This window comes from Paramisgurnus dabryanus, chromosome 23 (genome assembly GCF_030506205.2).
Source record: "Paramisgurnus dabryanus chromosome 23, PD_genome_1.1, whole genome shotgun sequence".
Classification (NCBI taxonomy): Eukaryota; Metazoa; Chordata; class Actinopteri; order Cypriniformes; family Cobitidae; genus Paramisgurnus; species Paramisgurnus dabryanus.
The window spans coordinates 2244914-2262070 of record NC_133359.1 but is presented as its reverse complement, the minus strand read 5'-3'; the positions used below and the strand labels follow the sequence as shown (position 1 = coordinate 2262070).

Here is a 17157-nt window from a genome sequence, read left to right as displayed (position 1 = left end):
CATAGTGAGTACCCCATATGGAAAAAAATTATATCTTAAAATATATTTTAAAATGTAAAAAAATTGCCCAAAAAATTATATTCACAAAAAATTCATTTTGACATGTGTTAACAAAAATTTTTTTTTCACCTATATATTTTTTGGCTATTTTTTAAAAATATATTTTTAAAATAAATGTATTTTAAAGTATTTTTATTCCCGTCTAACTGGAATTTGTAAGAAAAACTTTGTAAAACTGAAAGAAAGTACTTTATAAAATTTTAGATTTCATACATACTTTACAAACATTTATAGTTTGGCCCCAATTTTTTTTTTTTTTTTTGCTGTATGGGTTGTAAAATTAGGAATGCATTTTAAAATGTATATTAATATATGAAGATTAAAACTAAATACATTTTCAAATTCAAACTATATTTAATTTCTGGAGAAAAATAATAAGAACTGCTTAACATTTTTTTTGAAAATGTTAGTTCCATGAGGGCTTAAACAATGATTGAAAATTGTTGCGGAGGATGAAATTTTTTTTCTTGATCACATTTATATTCCTTATTATCGTCTCTACATTTACCAATGTTTATAGTATAACATGCACTGAAGATTTTTTTTTTTTTAGATTTTTTTATTATAAATATTTCCATGTCAAAGAACCCAAATCCAGTCATTGACACATTGCGGTAATGAAAACATTCCCCTTAAATGTGGAAAAAACACTGCAAAAAATTATTTTCAAGAAAAAACATCTTAGTATTTTTGTCTTTTTTTCAGTAAAAATATCTAAATATTCTTAAATTAAGATGCTTTTTCTTGATGAGCAAAACGACCCAAGAAAATAAGTCTAGTTTTTAGACCAAAAATATCAAATTTAAGGGATTTTGTGCATAAAACAAGCAAAAAAATCTGCCAATGAATTTTTCTTGAATTTAGTGTTTAAGAAAATTGTTCAAGATTTTTTTGCTTACCCCATTGGCAGATTTGTTTGTTTGTTTTATGCACAAAATCACTTAAATTTGATATTTTTGGTATAAAAACTAGACTTCTTTTCTTGGGGTGTTTTGCTCATCAAGAAAAAGCATCTTAAAAGACAAAAAAACATTTTTTTTTTGAAAATAATTTTTTGCAGTATTTGAAATCATGTGCAAAATAGTACGTGAAGAGATGTTTGTAACTGTATGTTTCTTATTTTGATACTCTTACACCTCATAAGTCTAATTTCACGAGAATCAGCGTACAATGTCCGATAATAAATGTGTTCTCAATTTGTCACATCACAGAAAAAAATTTGTGTTTTTTTTTGTGTTAATAACCACGACAAAAATGAATGATTAAAAACCGGCAAGTAAATAAGGCAGGATTCTCTCCTCTCAAACGCTGGGGGCATGTCCACTGTCAGCGCTGAAATCACTCCCACACGCGGGAAAGCTGCCGTCTCGAATGGATGTTTGTGATTGTGTAAGGGGCGGGGCCATGCTCGGTAGCTCCAGTGTGTCATCAAGCCACCGTTTAGCCCCACCCAAATAATCCTGAACACAGAAATGTGTAAAACTGTTTAACGGTGTAGCTCCACAATTCAACATGTAATGTGTTTCTAACATTAATAATGTACTGACTTTACACAGACCTTAAAGATTTCTCATGAATCTTTTCTTCTGAAAGGATCAAGCAGCCAAAGATAAAGCTCTCCATAGTATGTCCAGCATGTCTTCAGCCCAGATCATCTCAGCCACGGCGTTTCAGAATAAGATGGCCCTGCAGGGTCTCTCACGGCCGGCCTACCCGACAGCTGCTGGGGTGAGTGAACCCAATTACACCCGTCTGTCTGTCTGTGATCACTTATGAACTGCTGACTTTATTTCATGTCTTTGCTTCGGCAGTTTTGGCATGGAGCTCTCGCGGGACAACCCACAGGTCCAGAAGAGTAAGTTTTGGGTGCTTCTTGAGGTTTTACATCTATATCATCCACAACATGTGGCCATTTGGCCAACACTGATTATTTCTAAATGTTTATACAATAAAAAAGGCATGATTATTCTTCAGTTCCTCAATAATTTTTGTACTTTGGTAAGGAGAAAATACAGATGATGGCTGATGTTACTGATTCTTTGTTCCAGCATCAAGCCATTTTCCCAACCAAATTTCATCATGCAGGCTTCCGGCCCTCCATCCATTACAGGTTTGTGATATTAAAAATATATTTTTAAATAATTAAAATGTTTAAAATATAGGTAACACTTTACAATAAGGTTGTATTTATTAGCATTAGTAAATGCATTAGCTTACATGAACTAACAATGAGTAATAAAGTTTTTTTAGCATTGTTCATGTTAGTGTGCATTAGCAAACTTTAATGTTACTTTTGATTTTATAAAAGAAATGAAATTACCATGAACTAAGTTTAATAAATGTTGTATACAGTTTTCCCACGGGTCCTTGAAATCCTTGAAAGTTTGTGAATCTGGGGGAAAATTCAAGGCCCTGGGAAGTTTTTGATAATATACATACATAGATACAGATCATTGAAAGTGCTTGAATCTATTTTATGCAAGAAGTTTTCTGGAAAAAAATCTGTATTATTCCCTGTGTAGTGTATTAATATCATAAAAATTCTAGACTTTAAAAGCACACGTGCTAAACTGTTTACTTTAAGTGCTTATATCTCCTGTATACGAATGTTGATTCATACCAAAATGCTTTTTTTGCATAGTTGTGTTTGACATGAAAACGTCTCTGGTTACGTATGTAGCTGTTGTTCCCTGAGAAGGGAACGAGACGCTGCGTCTCCCTTGCCATACTTCCTGCGTTCCTGTAACTTCCTGGCTCCGGCGTCACCCTGTCTTTGTCGTTAAGCCTCACCATTGGTTGAATTTGATATACACATTCAGACCCCTGGAGGCGTCCCAAAGTGTCACCGCAGTGACGCAGCGCGAGTTCCCTCGAAAGGGAACTGTAACAATGTATCTTTAAAGGTAACACGATGTAACCTTGCTCTTACTTGAAATGTGTCCCCACATTTAGTCCTTAAATTTGGGGGTTTTGGACCTGGAAAGTCCTTGAAAGGCCCTTGAATTTGAAGTTAACTAAGGTGTGGGAACCCTGTGTATAAGTTTTGCTCACTGTTAGTTAATGTGCATAAACTAATGTTAACAAAAACAACCTCATTGAGAAGTATACAAATATATTCAATACGTACTATGTTGGAGTAAATGCACATAATGAAAGCATGATTTGTTGTATTGTTCAGGTTATGAAAGCACTACAGGTCTGTCCATGTCCTCGAACACACCGCCCTGGCAGGGTCGCAGCATCGCCGGCTCCAAACTCCGCATGCTGGAGTTCTCAGCTTTTCTGGAGCAACCTCAGGATCCAGAGACTGTACGTCTTTCACTGATCTGATGGTTATATTCTGACCAAACCTGCTCATACTTCATTCTCACGCTGCCTTTTGCAGGTTAACAAACATCTGTTTGTACACATCGGTCAGTGCAACCCCACATACAGTGACCCGTATCTAGAAGCCGTGGACATTCGACAAATCTACGACAAATTTCCAGAGAAGAAAGGCGGACTGAAGGAGTTGTTTGAGAAAGGACCTGTTAACGCTTTCTTTCTTGTGAAATTCTGGGTAAGAGTCTCACAAATACACCCCAAACCAGTAATGACATCTGTTGTGCATTTATTATTGCAGTGCATTGAGAGGTTGAATGAGTGCACTCAATAATGTCCGTTATGATTTCGGACACCACTAAAAATGTATGTTTCCTCAAATACTGCACTATTTAAGAGTATAGGGGGGCTATTTCGGACACAGCCTATGTCAGGGCTAGGCAAGCCGGTCATTTTTGTCTGATTTAAAATCAGCGTGGTTACTTTAAAGCTGCTTTTCCTTTCCACTGTACATGACAAATGACGATTAAATATCGTAAGGAGAGTCGGAAAGAGGTGCCAACCATCTGCAGTGAATAATTTTCAGATCCAATTTGAGCTTGAAACTTGTGCGACTACACCGCATGCAACATGCCAGAAGTGATGTATTTCAGTGTGTTCCAATCAAAACACTGTGTGCAATGTGAAAATGATTAATCCTTCTTTTGTTCAACTTTATCAGTAACACTTGAACCCTTTAAAAATGATTGATTACTGATAAGTAAATTATTAACTATAAATATATATTTGTAGATTAAAGTCTCCTGCGCTGGAATGAGCTTCTCTCTCATGTTGGGTTCACAAGGATTTACAATTAAATTGAAATTTCATTTCGACTGCCACTAGGGGGCGAACTTCATCAGTCGCATCTGAATGTAGTGTGTAGTGGAAATGCGGTTTAGCCGATATATCTTTAAAATATTAAAAAAGAAAACATAAACTGCAATTTTAGTCATTAGGAGAAGACTGGCTATATGTTGTGAATACTTGATGTAACGACTTGTAAACTAATAAACAAAAGTTTAAGAGCTCTGCATTACAGGTAGTGCTATACAAAAATACATGTGTTGATTATTTACACTTGCACTTTTTTGTTCATAGTTGAATATTAACATTTGGCTCTTGCAATGTTAAACTGCAATTGTTTTTAAAATATTAAAAAGAAAATATGACTTTTAAGTAATTAACTCATTTGACGCCAGCCATTTTTTGAAAAGTTACCCGCCAGCATTTTTTGTAATTTTCACAAAAGTTTTACAAAATGCCTTCCAGGAAAATTTTCTTCTATGGTAAATGGTAAATGTTGTAAAAATATATAATCATAAAAATATATAAAATGAAAGAACAGACCCTCTGCTTTCAAACAAACAATAAACAAACAAACAAAAACAAAACGGGAAAAAAAAACGTTTCATCCTATCCTTTCTCATATAGGTATTTTTCTTTAAAAGTACACTTTTTTAAGCAAAAAGCTGAAATAATTGCATTTTTGTAAAGGATTTTTGTTAGAGATCAGATTCAGAACAATAATCAAAACATACACAAAGTTTAAAATTAATAAATAACATTTTGGCTTCAGTTTTTTCATAAATTGGGTAAGTAATCGCTAGCCTAGAAATCTAGACGCACCCTAGCGGCCGCAAAATATATTTGCTGCCAGGGTTTAGTCTAGGCACTCACAATACACTTAACAGCTCCAAAAACCAAAATTTGGTCAGGCCAATCACATCGTGTGTAGCGTCTGTGGGGCGGGCTTAACATGATGACAACAGAGCTGCAACGGTTCCTACTTGAAAACTGCAGCTGCTGGCGAACAGCTTTCTTTTGAAGCGGCTTTGGCCGCGACTTTAGACTTATGTTTTTCTTTGAGAGAAGAGCAAATAACCCTACTGAAGTCCTTTTTAAGCAAGAAAGATGTGTTTGGAGTTTTGCCGACTGGTTACGGTAACTACGTCATCTTCTTCGTTGCTCTGTTTGTTCATAGCGCTATCCTATTGCGTGCAGAGGCATTTTGAGGGACAACCTTATATCCCGCCCCTTGCATTGAGCCGTTTGTGTGAAGAGTTGCCAGACCTTACATCTTGATGTAGGTCTGGCTAACCAGGCTAAGTAATCGCGGTATTGCAGATTAACATAAAAATTCATCATCAGGAAAACTTTTTAATGCAAATGTTTTCTCTTAATTGATGAGATAACTCATCAATGGCGGGGAAAGAGTTAAAAGGAAAAAGTTTATCTTTTTTGAAAATACCAGTTTTTTTATATATGACCTATAACAAAAAGTAACAAAAACAACAAGTTATAACATATACAATAATAGAAATAATATATAATAGGTAAAAGTAAAAAAAAAAAAAAGGTAGAAATAGGGGTTAAAGTTTGGCCCGCATCCTATTTACATTTTTTAAATCTGGCCCTCGAGGAAGAGTAGTTAAAGACCCCTGGCATATGTGTTTAGATGGTCTCTAAATAAAGAGTTTAGGGTCACATTTGCCATTCATAGAAAAAAAAAAGTTACAAAAGCTCTGTCACTGAGACGGTACCCTTTATAAAGGTCCTAATTTTTACAATTCAGGTACAGGTATGTACAGTATCTTTGAGGTACCAAATTAGAGGTACTATGGTACTATGCATTCTTAGGTACAAAGTTGTATTTTTTAAAAGGGTACCACATCACTCTGTGTGTTATAAATGAGATTTGTAGAATTTGAATCGGCAGGCACTTCAATTAATGTAAACAAAAAATCTGCATGGTTTGGTAAAATATAGATAAACCAAACCCAGCTTTAGTTTAAATAATCTAGAAAATTCTCACAAGTGCTGATTTAAAAAAGCCAAAAAATATTTTTTTGCTTTTGCTACAAATATATCCATGCAACTTAAGACTGATTTTGTGGTCCAGGGTCACATAAGTAAAAGAAAAAAAGAAAAACATAAACATTAGTTTAATTTTTTTGTAACCATAGTTTTTTACCTGTGCAATTTAACTTTTTTAATTGGTTGTTCTGTTATTATATCGATGCTAAAAACACTGCTGTATGACACAAAACAACTGTTTATTTGTTTTGCACTGAATGTTTATTGACAGTAGTAAAACTATATAGCTGAACACGGGGTCACGTTGACCCTTCAATAAAAGGTTTCATAAGAAGGAGTGAAGGATGTTAGTGGTCTCATTGGGAGGAATAACGAGCTCTACTCTTTCATTGGAGAAATCTGAGCTTTGGCACCTGTCCCTCGTGCTGTTCCACCCCTCACGCATTCATCTATTTATAGAGCCTACAGACAGCCACTTAAGTATTGTTCAAGAGTTTGTTTGTCGCCTTTTTTGTGTAAGCCGGATTATTGCAATGTTTTGCTTATTCATACTGAATAAACAAGAAAAAAAATGCTCCTGTAAAGATAAGTGGTAGCATTACGTTAAAGTTCATGGGTTTGAACCCAAGGAACACACATACTGATAAAAAATTTGTATCTTGTAAAAGTCGCTTTGGATAAAAGCATCTGCTGAATGCATAAATATAAATTTGAATGCATATGATAAATTTGCGCAAATATTTATATGATGATTTGTGACAGGTGCTCTCGTCTGTCTTCACCTGTATGCATGTACAAAATGCACTTTATGATCAAATGCATGTAGAAGTAGGAATATAAACACAGTCGTATCATTACTGGCATAATGACCAGCCCTTAAAAAAATCATCATATAAATATTTAGCTTATGCATTCAAATTTACATTTATGCATTTGGCAGATGCTTTTATCCAAAACCACTTCCAATGCATTACAATGTGTGTTCCCTTGGATCAAACCTCCAACCGTTTGTGCAATGAGCTACAGGTACATTCAACTAACTGTAAATGTTAAAATATCTGATGAAAGGATTGTGGTGAGTAGCGTATTATTGGAAGCGAGAATTGACCAATTTTACAGCTTACATTGGTATGGTGACAATCCCAAAGCGTTCGCTGAAGAACATCTTAGCGTTCAACCAGAGCCCCGAGCGTTTGGTGTGTCTGGAGCCCATACAGGAGGCTATGAAGAAAGATTAGATATATTACGTCCATTAAGAACGTGGCTATAAAAAACAACATGAACATCAATAGGCTGCTGTTTCCTCTTCTCATAAGTATAGGTCTTGACTTTATCGACCTCAGGCGCAGGTCGTCATGGAGACGTTGACAGGCCCGCTAGGGTGTTCTGCAAAGCTATGGCATTCTAGATTAAATTTCCACCCTGGCCACGGCCGCCGTCTCATACCGCGCTCGCGGCCCTGTCCTGACGGATTGGCCCGCGCTTTTGAAGTGTGCTTGCAATCGGATTTGAGCCGGCCGTGCTAAATTGTTACACAGGCAGCCGGACGCGGTAATGCGATTTAGGGCGTCGCGGGTAGTTGATTGTAATTAGATGAATTCCCTCGCAGAGAGAGAGAGAAAGCGAGAGAGTGTCGATTCAGAGGAGAAATGAAGATAAACGAGGGAATAAAAAAGAAGAGGGGTCGGAGATAAAGGTGAGGTGCGGGGCCGTGGTGTCGCTTTATGAGAATGAGAGCAATGGGGAAAAAGGCGAACGGGTTTTACGTCAGCCGTGCAATGAATTGTGGGATGCATTCATGCACTTAAACCTTCATCAGCTCATAAAGGAAACAGTCACAAACTGCTGTTTGGTCACCTGATAATTTTGTTAATAAATTCTTAAGCAAATGTTTAATCTTTTACAAATCTGTATAGGAGAGATTGCCTTTAAAAACTCAGTGATTGGTAGTCAATGTATTCCCCACATGATAATATACTGTGGTATACTATATTATTTACTATAGTAAACTGAAGTAAAACTTTACCATAGTAAATATTAAAATATGCTTTGGTATACACTACAGCTTTTCAATGTACAAAATGTAGTATGCATTTTATACAGGTCTGGTTTCTAGTTTATTAATTCATTACTAATACTAGGCTACAGAATACAAATTAACAAAGTGTAGTAATTACTATAATACACTAAACTTTACTACAATTTTATATGTAAGGGATAATGTAGAGGCAGCCGGTAGTTATCGGGAAATAAGCCCCGACAGTGTGATCAGGACCCGACGCGAAGCGGAGGGTCTTGTATCACACTGAAGGGGCTTTTCCCGATAACTATCGGCTGACTCTACATTATCCCGCTTATTACACGGCTACTTGTCACATAAGAAAAAAAACTGGACATGAATATGAATTTGAAACATTTTATTGGCATATTTGTTTTAAATTAACATTTTTATCCTTCCGCGAAACTTTGCACAGATGCATAAAATGATCGTAATACCTTATTAAGATCCTCTGCTTCATACTTGTCTGTCTTCATTTTTTTCTCTTTTAGCCAGTCTTTGAGAAGTTTTAATGCCCATTTTGTATTTTTTTGTGTGTTGGCTTCGTAGCTGTCATGCTCTATTTTGTCAAGTTCAGTCTAAGCTCTCTGTGTCTTGTCGTGGTTGTCCAGTGTTTGTCACAAGATGGCGCCAAACAAACAGTAATCTTTATTGGCGCGGAGCGATCTTACTCGTAAAAGTAGTACCGGCTATGCGTTATTATTTTGGAGCGGTTATTATTCGAAAAGAACGAACCTGCAAATGTCTCAACTGACCAATCAGAATCAAGCATTCCAGAGAGCCGTGTAATAAAGTTTGCTAAAGTATATACTTTACTTACTACAGTATATACTAAATTATACACCTACAGTATATATTTGATGTGATTTTAATGTGAAGGAGGCTTAAATTGTCATAAAAATTATGTGAATGCAAATGTTTATGGTCTTAAATCATGCTTCATTTTAATAATAATAATAATAATTATAATAATAATTCCTTACATTTATATAGCGCTTTTCTCAGTACTCAAAGCGCTTTTCATATGAACGGGGGAATCTCCTCAACCACCACTTTTCTTCTAAAACTATAATTTCCTTTTGATTGTGAGTAAATCATATCTATGTTTATGTGATAACATATGTTTTTAAGTTATATAAAATATAAATGTATATCTAATATTTAAAACTTTTTGCCATGATGACACAATGCCGTACTGGATAAAAAATAATGCAAGCTCATATACCGTTAAAAATTTGTGTCTATGTGGTGGTTTCCCGAACAGGGTTTAGATTAATCGTTTATATTCTGACCACACTTTTTTAAAAATGATAAATGAGTTTTGGCAAGCACCTTGCTTATGAATTACTGCTTTTCTTTATTTGGAGAATTAAACATTAAGGGGCGGTTTCCCAGACATGGATTAGACTAGTCCAAGACTAAAATAAATGTAAGAGCTGTCCAAACTGAAACCAAATTGTACTGACATATCTTAAAATACATCAGTGCCCTTTGTTTTGCTTAAAAATGCACACCAGTAATGTTTTAAGTAAGGCATTATATTTCCTAATTAAACTAAGGCCTAGTCCTGGCTTAAGCTAATCCCTGTCCGGGAAACCACCCCTATGTCCTGGTTTTGCAGTCTAGTCCCAAAATAAAATGCATGTTTGAGCTGTCTTAAATGAAAAAAAAAGTTGCCCTGACAAGGCTTAGCTAAAGCCAGGACTGGGCTTTAGTTCGATTAAACATTTAAAACTGGCGCTGTCACGTGGAAGTTTACTTTAATATTTTGCATGTAAATTTTTACCTATCACTACAAACTATATATTGTTGAAAAGGTCGAGGAATGTAGTTTTCATATTTCAAAACCTTTTAGTAGTACTGTAATAAAAATGCAGCGACAGTAATTTATTAAGTTGTGACAAGCGTATGCAGCAAACCATTGACACCTAGTGGCTGATGTTGGTAAAGCCACTAAAAGTGTAATAAAACCTTCTTTTTTGTGATTATTTTATGTATACAATATATACTTTATTGCATTCTTTTTATTTATTACAATAAATGTAAACTGCTATAAAAATTCTGGTTATTATTTTCACCTATAATTGACAGCACAATTTCAACAACCAACTATTATGGTGATCGGTGTTTGCATTTCATTAGCTCATTTGCATTTTAAAGGACACACCCAAAAATGGCACATCATTTTGGCATTGCTTACATCTACAAAGTGTCAATTTTAACATGTTATAATAAATTATCTCTGGGGTATTTTGAGCTAAAACTTCACATACGTACTCTGGGGACACCAAAGATCTTAAAAAAGTCTTGTGAAATGCTCCCTTTAAATTAAAAAATAACTAAAAGAAACTAAATATATTTCTTTACTTTTTCATTTTACAGCATGTTTTTTGTTTATCTTAGTTTGCATTTTAAATCCTAGATGTATACTTTTTGTTCCTGTACCTCAACTGGTAAAAAATTGCTTTAGCAATGCAAAGGTCATGGGTTTGATTCCCAGATATTAATTTAAAAAATATGCACCATATGTCATTTGTCTACAGAATTATTTTCACCTCCAGACACTTCAATAAAAAACAATTTTTTTATAAACATTCCTTAGAAAAATATGTTACTGGTGTGGATCTCAGGACAAATCAATGGCACTGGCATATTTTTAAATCTGTACGTGCACGTTTGAGACAGCTCGCTCAAATATGTGTTTTAGTCTAGAACTAGCCTGTGAAACCGGGGGTTAATATAACTAAGGCCTAGTCCTGGATTAATCTAAACCCTGTCTGGAAAACCTAAATGTTGAATTTGGTGTCCTGACTCAGTTTTGTGTTTTGCAGGCGGATCTTTCTGTAAACCTCCAGGACGACAGCAGTTTCTTCTACGGTGTATCGAGTCAATACGAGAGCACAGAAAATATGATTATTACCTCCTCGACTAAAGTCTGCTCATTCGGGAAACAGGTGGTGGAAAAGGTTGAGGTATGACATGCATTGTTTAATGTCACAACTTGTTTATATTATAAACATCTTATTCTCCTACATGATTGTCTCATGAATGTCATACTGAATTTGTGGTCTCCTCCACATTTACATGTGCTATGCAAATAAATCATGATATTATGTCATCATAATTGTATTCGGTCACATTTGATTCGTCCGTGTCTCTGTCATGCAGACGGAGTACGCACGCTTCGAGAACGGCAGATATGTCTTCAGAATTCATCGTTCACCGCTGTGTGAATACATGATCAACTTCATTCATAAACTCAAACATCTGCCAGAGAAATACATGATGAACAGCGTACTCGAAAACTTCACCATTCTGCAGGTAAATCCTGGTTAACATGACCATAAGATTATTTCCACGGATGTTGGTACCACAAAATGAAAGAATAATGGAGAAATGCTTGCTGATGTTGTAGAATTTGGTTGTAAATGGATTCCTGCTCTTACTCAATTACTGTAACTTCATTCACTATAATGTGTAATAGTCCACAGTCGTTAACCACTCAAGTCAAAATGAGGCTGTAGTCATGGCAACGCTGTGTCCGTGATAACAGTTCCCGAACACAAGTGTCCACTGTGTGGGCCGACGCCCTCGTGCCGAGACCCCGAGACAATGGTCACTCTCACCCGATACAAGACAGAACCGGACTGTCAATGGACCGATTGAGACCGCGTGTTGACTGTTAATGACGCAAATAGACAAACAGACTGAATATAATATCTATAAATAAACTAAAGTCACTTAATACTTCAACCACAGTGGAGTCCAAAAGTTTGATACCACTAGATACAAATATTTCTGATTTGTGTTTCTAATTCAAAACAAATCAGTTTGAGTACAAGGTTAATGAGGATTTTCCATGTTTAAGTGCCCCAGTGCTTTTATCAAGCTAAAAAAGGTGAAAAAGATCAACCCTTTTGGTAAACCATTCTCTGCATGCATGTGAAAAATTAGCTCATTAAAATTTGGTTCCCCTTGTGATGTCAGAAGGGGATCTGATTATAATAATACCGCCCCTTAATTTGCACTATCCAACCACGGCACTGACATTTAGTGCTGAAAGAGAGAGAAAATAATTGACAGCACAATAAGGTTTCAATTTCACAAACCACCATTATGGCGATCAGTATTTGCATTATCATCAGCTCATTTGCATTTTAAAGGACACACCCAAAAACAGTAAATTTTTGCTCACACCTACAAAGTGGCAATTTTAACATCTTATAATAAATTATTTTAAGCTTAAACCTCACATATGTACTCTGGGGACACCAAAGATTTATTTGACACCTTAAAAAAGTATTGTGTAATGTTCTCTTTAAATAAAAAATTAGTAAAATTACTAAATCTTTACTTTTTCATTTTACAGCACGCTTTTTGTTTATCTTAGTTTACATTTAGAATCCTAGATGTATACTCTGTGTTCCTGTAGGTAAACTGGTAAAAAAATAGCTTTAGCAATGCAAAGGTCATGGGTTTGAATCCCAGATATTGATAAAAAATACATAAAGGGTTATGCACCATATGTCACTTCTCCGCCAAATGCATAAATGTATATAAAGTAGTGCTGGGCATAGATTTATCTAGATTAATCTCATACAAAATAAAAGTAATTATATATATATATATATATATATATATATATATATATATATATATATATATATATATATACACACACACACACACACACACACACATTCATATATGTATTTAAGAAACATTTACATGTGTGTATATATATTTATTTATAATTGTATATATTCTATATAAATAAAAAAATGATATTTAAATAAAACATTTCTTAGATGTATGTATATGTGTGTGTTTAAATATACATAATATTTACACACAGCACAAACTCCTATATTATGCAAATAATTACTTTATTTTTTAATTGCGTATCTTAAAAAAATAGCAAATGTATGATTAACTTGGTTTAACTTGGCATACACTAAAAAACTTTACTCATTAAATTTGCTATTTTTTTTAAGATACGCAATTAAAAGATCTAAATGTAGATATATGTATTTAGTTGAACTTACTCAAGTGTTTTTAGTTACCTTAGCACAAAATTAAGTTGATCTGAGTTAAAATAAGCAGCAATGCTACTATTATCTAATCATGTTAGTTCTACTTAAATTTCAAAATATAAAGTTATTATACCACAGGAACAGCACACATTAGCAGGCTAACCATAATAACTAATACTTAATTAAAAACAAAAGTTGATTATGGCATAAACATTCATGTAAATGCTTTTAAATCAACACATTTACACTTACAATCTAACGCTTTCTGATCAAAACAAAACTGCTCAACTCATCTGTGCAATGGTAACCATTTAAAAACCAAACAATAAAACAGAAACTCTTTCAAATACTAATATAACAATATTTTCTTAATAAAAAATGCATAAAATAACCTGTTATTTAGTTTCATCCAAAGCATGGGAACTGGAAATCCACACCCAGTTTAAATTGCTTTAATACAACACAAATTATTCATGTAGTCCCAATTTAAATGAGTCAAGTTCACATAGGCTGATTTCAAACATGTGTGATATGAACCACTTAAAAATGTTATTAAAACAAAAAACTACATTGTAAAGGATTGCATTTTAAATTATGTTAAATTTAATTAGCATCTTTTTCAGAGTACTCCACCTGATGTAAATGTAAGCCAACATGTTGTGTTCTTTAAATGTTTAACAACCATTAAAATTAAAATATTAACCTAAAACAAACCTGTGCTTTACTGTGACCGCATTAGATATGCTTCATAAACCACAGCATGCTGTTTCCAAGCTTAAAGTAAACATGAAATCAGACTAGACTCTTTTATATGTTGTATTTATATATAAATATATATACACTAAAAAGTAAAGTACTGTAGATGAAATCATACATTTTTTTGTGATTGTTGACTTTAATATCTCTGTCTCGCTCTTCTTTCAGGTGGTAACCAACAGAGACACACTAGAAACCTTGCTATGCATCGCTTACGTATTTGAAGTCTCGACTAGTGAACACGGAGCACAACATCATATCTACAGATTAGTGAAAGACTGAGATTCAGATTGAGACTGTGAGGTCAACACCTGATCAACACTACAGATGCCATTATAACCAATGACACAGCGCCCTCTACTGACTGACTGACTGACTGTGGTTCTTCAGTGTCCACTACAGAGGGCACATGACTTTCTAGTGTAGTACTACTGTTCACAAGGAGAAAAGTCTGCGCTACTGGAACATTCTGAACCCTGAGCATCAAAATGTTCGGGATGTCACTGTCGAATTCATTTTTTATATAATGGGAGCTAATAGTAGGACGATGCATGCAAAGTTTTTTTTTTTCATTTCAATTCATTCTAGCCCAAAGTGTTTGTATTAGTTTGGTGTATGTGAGGTCATCTAAAGACATTTTTGTCTTTAGAGAACCCAGTGAAACAAACAAATCAGACTTTTATTCTGGTCATTTCTTGAAGTATCGAGACAAATGTGAGCTTTTGACTCAAGCACTGAATGTGTAGTGATGTTTTATTTTATAGATTTACCACATTGTATTTATCAGCCATATTTTTGAAAGTTGAAAAACATTCGGTTTGTAAAAGTCTAACCAGTAAAGAGATTATTACTGACCAGAGGAAGCCTGTGGTGAAGGATTATACTGGAAAAACTCAACAAGGGCTTAAAAAACACAAACCTGACAACAGACTCCATCTTTTGATTTGGCTCTGTTGCATTAAGGTTTCTTCATACTCAGCGTGTCAGATAACAGTTTGATATTACGTATGGAATAAAGAGCGTGTGTTATCCATCCAATCTTGTTATTTTTATTGTTTTATAAGTTTTTATAAATATGTGCATTCCCTGGAAAATGAACCCATGAGTTTGGTGTTGCTCTTCCAGTGGAGCTACAGAACACATCAATGACAAAATAATAATCAATGTGATTGCAATATAACATTTTATAAAGATATGAAGTTGTATGCCCTGTCTAACATCTAATGCTTCATTTACAAAAAATGATCTGACTCGATTGGACCTAATACACATGCATGTAAAAGGTCAAAGTCAAGCTGTGGGTTAAGTAAATAAAAAAGACAAAGGCAAATGATGTTGTTTTTTAGGGTAGTCGTTTAAATCTGGAATTAGATCCATGGTGTTGCCAAATGGGGTAGTGATGCCTGAAACTAACCACTAACTGTTTTGTTCTGGTTTATTCAGACCACAGCCAATACAAAGATCACAAAAAATACTTTACATGAGCTGAAAAGACCAAATTCTCACTCATAACATTTCTATAAAATATTTATGTTTTATTATTGTACTTCAGACAGCAGACAACTCTGGGCAGGATCTGCACTGGACCTGTGCCGAAGTCAGCAAATCCGGTGCGGATCCGGCCTGGAGTCATCTGCTGGTAAAATTTCAATTATAATAATTATATTATAAGTGGGATTTACCAGCACACAGACATTGGACCTAATATTGTACTTTTAGTAGTGGCATTACCAAAACAACTTGGTTTGCAAGTCAATTAAAATATTTTGGCTTGTATAAAGTTGACATAACTTATAAAATCAAGTTGAAATTGTTTAATTTAATTTTTATAATAAATATATGTTGATTTCACAAAAATGTTGCATATTTTTAATAGTGTACTTGCTTCTGCATTTTGTGTTTTTGGATGTTAACAACAAACGCTATAAGAAGCATATTTTTCTCACTTTTATCAGTTTAATGGTAACACTTTACAATAAGGTTGCATTAGTTAACATTAAACAACAATGATCAATATAGTTTTTCAGCATTTGTGAATCTTTGTTAATGTTAGTGCAAATACAATTATTCATGGTAGGTTAAAGTGCATTAACTAATATTAACAGTTACAACTTTTTATTTTATTAATGTACTAAATGCTGAAAATAACATGTAAAACATGTGCTGTAATTATGCAGCTGGTTGCCAGTAACTTACTGTAGAAGATAAAGACAGAATTTTTTAACAGTAAATTAACATAAATGTAAAATCTACAGTAAGTTACTGGCAGCTAGTTGCCAGTAATATCCAGTAATATTGTAATTTATACAGACATTTTTACAGTGTAAAGTAAGATTAATAAATGCTGTAGACGTATTTGTTCATTGTTAGTTTATGTTAGCTAACGCATTGACTAATGTTAACAAATACAACCTTATTGTAAAGTGTTACCAGTTTAAAAATAGATTAATGTTGCTATATTATATTTATTTACTGTTTAAATTAAATCTGTGTTTCCACACTGAAAAAAATTAAACATTTTTGTCAAATAAACATTTTATGTTAGTTTAACTTTAGAAAAATAAAGTTAAAATTTTTTACTTGTTTTTATAAGTTATGTAAACTTTTCACAAGCCAAAACTTAAATTTACTTGCAAAAGCGTTTTAACTTCATGCTGCATATTTTTTTGGCCAATAATTGTGTTAAATTCTGCAGACCTTTGTTGAAACCGTTTAAATATATCATTGATCTCTGTGTAGTTATCACAGAATGTGACATTTTGTTGTGTTTTCAGTGTTAAATACCTGACCTGGTCTGGCAAACTTAAAATTGATCCTAGTGTTTCAACTTCACCCTGGCATATACTGAGCATTTTTCAGCCAGTAATCCCAGTGTTCATAGATATGCTGTATTTTAGAAAATGGAGTGTGAAAGCTGTTTGGCTTTGTGAAGTCTCTTTTGGCAAAGTATAAAGGGCTGTTAAACACAAATACTGGAAATGAATCACGAAACTGGGAAAATGGTATCGGTTCCTGCAAATGAGAAATCCTGAGCTGCACAGTTTGAGTAATCCTCTCTTATTTCTGTACAAT

General features: G+C 34.1%; 1 protein-coding gene across 1 annotated transcript in view; it reads left to right on the top strand.

The window, feature by feature from the left end:
- The window catches only part of LOC135768204 (transcriptional enhancer factor TEF-3-like), a 33599-nt gene extending 18476 nt beyond the window's left edge, over positions 1 to 15123 (top strand). Inside the window, exons 4-11 of the mRNA XM_065277388.1 lie at positions 1654 to 1788; positions 1872 to 1915; positions 2109 to 2170; positions 3239 to 3369; positions 3446 to 3619; positions 11128 to 11268; positions 11465 to 11617; positions 14254 to 15123. Of these exons, the coding sequence (XP_065133460.1) occupies positions 1654 to 1788; positions 1872 to 1915; positions 2109 to 2170; positions 3239 to 3369; positions 3446 to 3619; positions 11128 to 11268; positions 11465 to 11617; positions 14254 to 14367 (954 nt within the window). The 3' untranslated portion in view covers positions 14368 to 15123. The remainder of the gene's footprint in view (positions 1 to 1653; positions 1789 to 1871; positions 1916 to 2108; positions 2171 to 3238; positions 3370 to 3445; positions 3620 to 11127; positions 11269 to 11464; positions 11618 to 14253) is intronic.
- The last annotated feature ends 2034 nt before the right edge of the window (positions 15124 to 17157 follow it).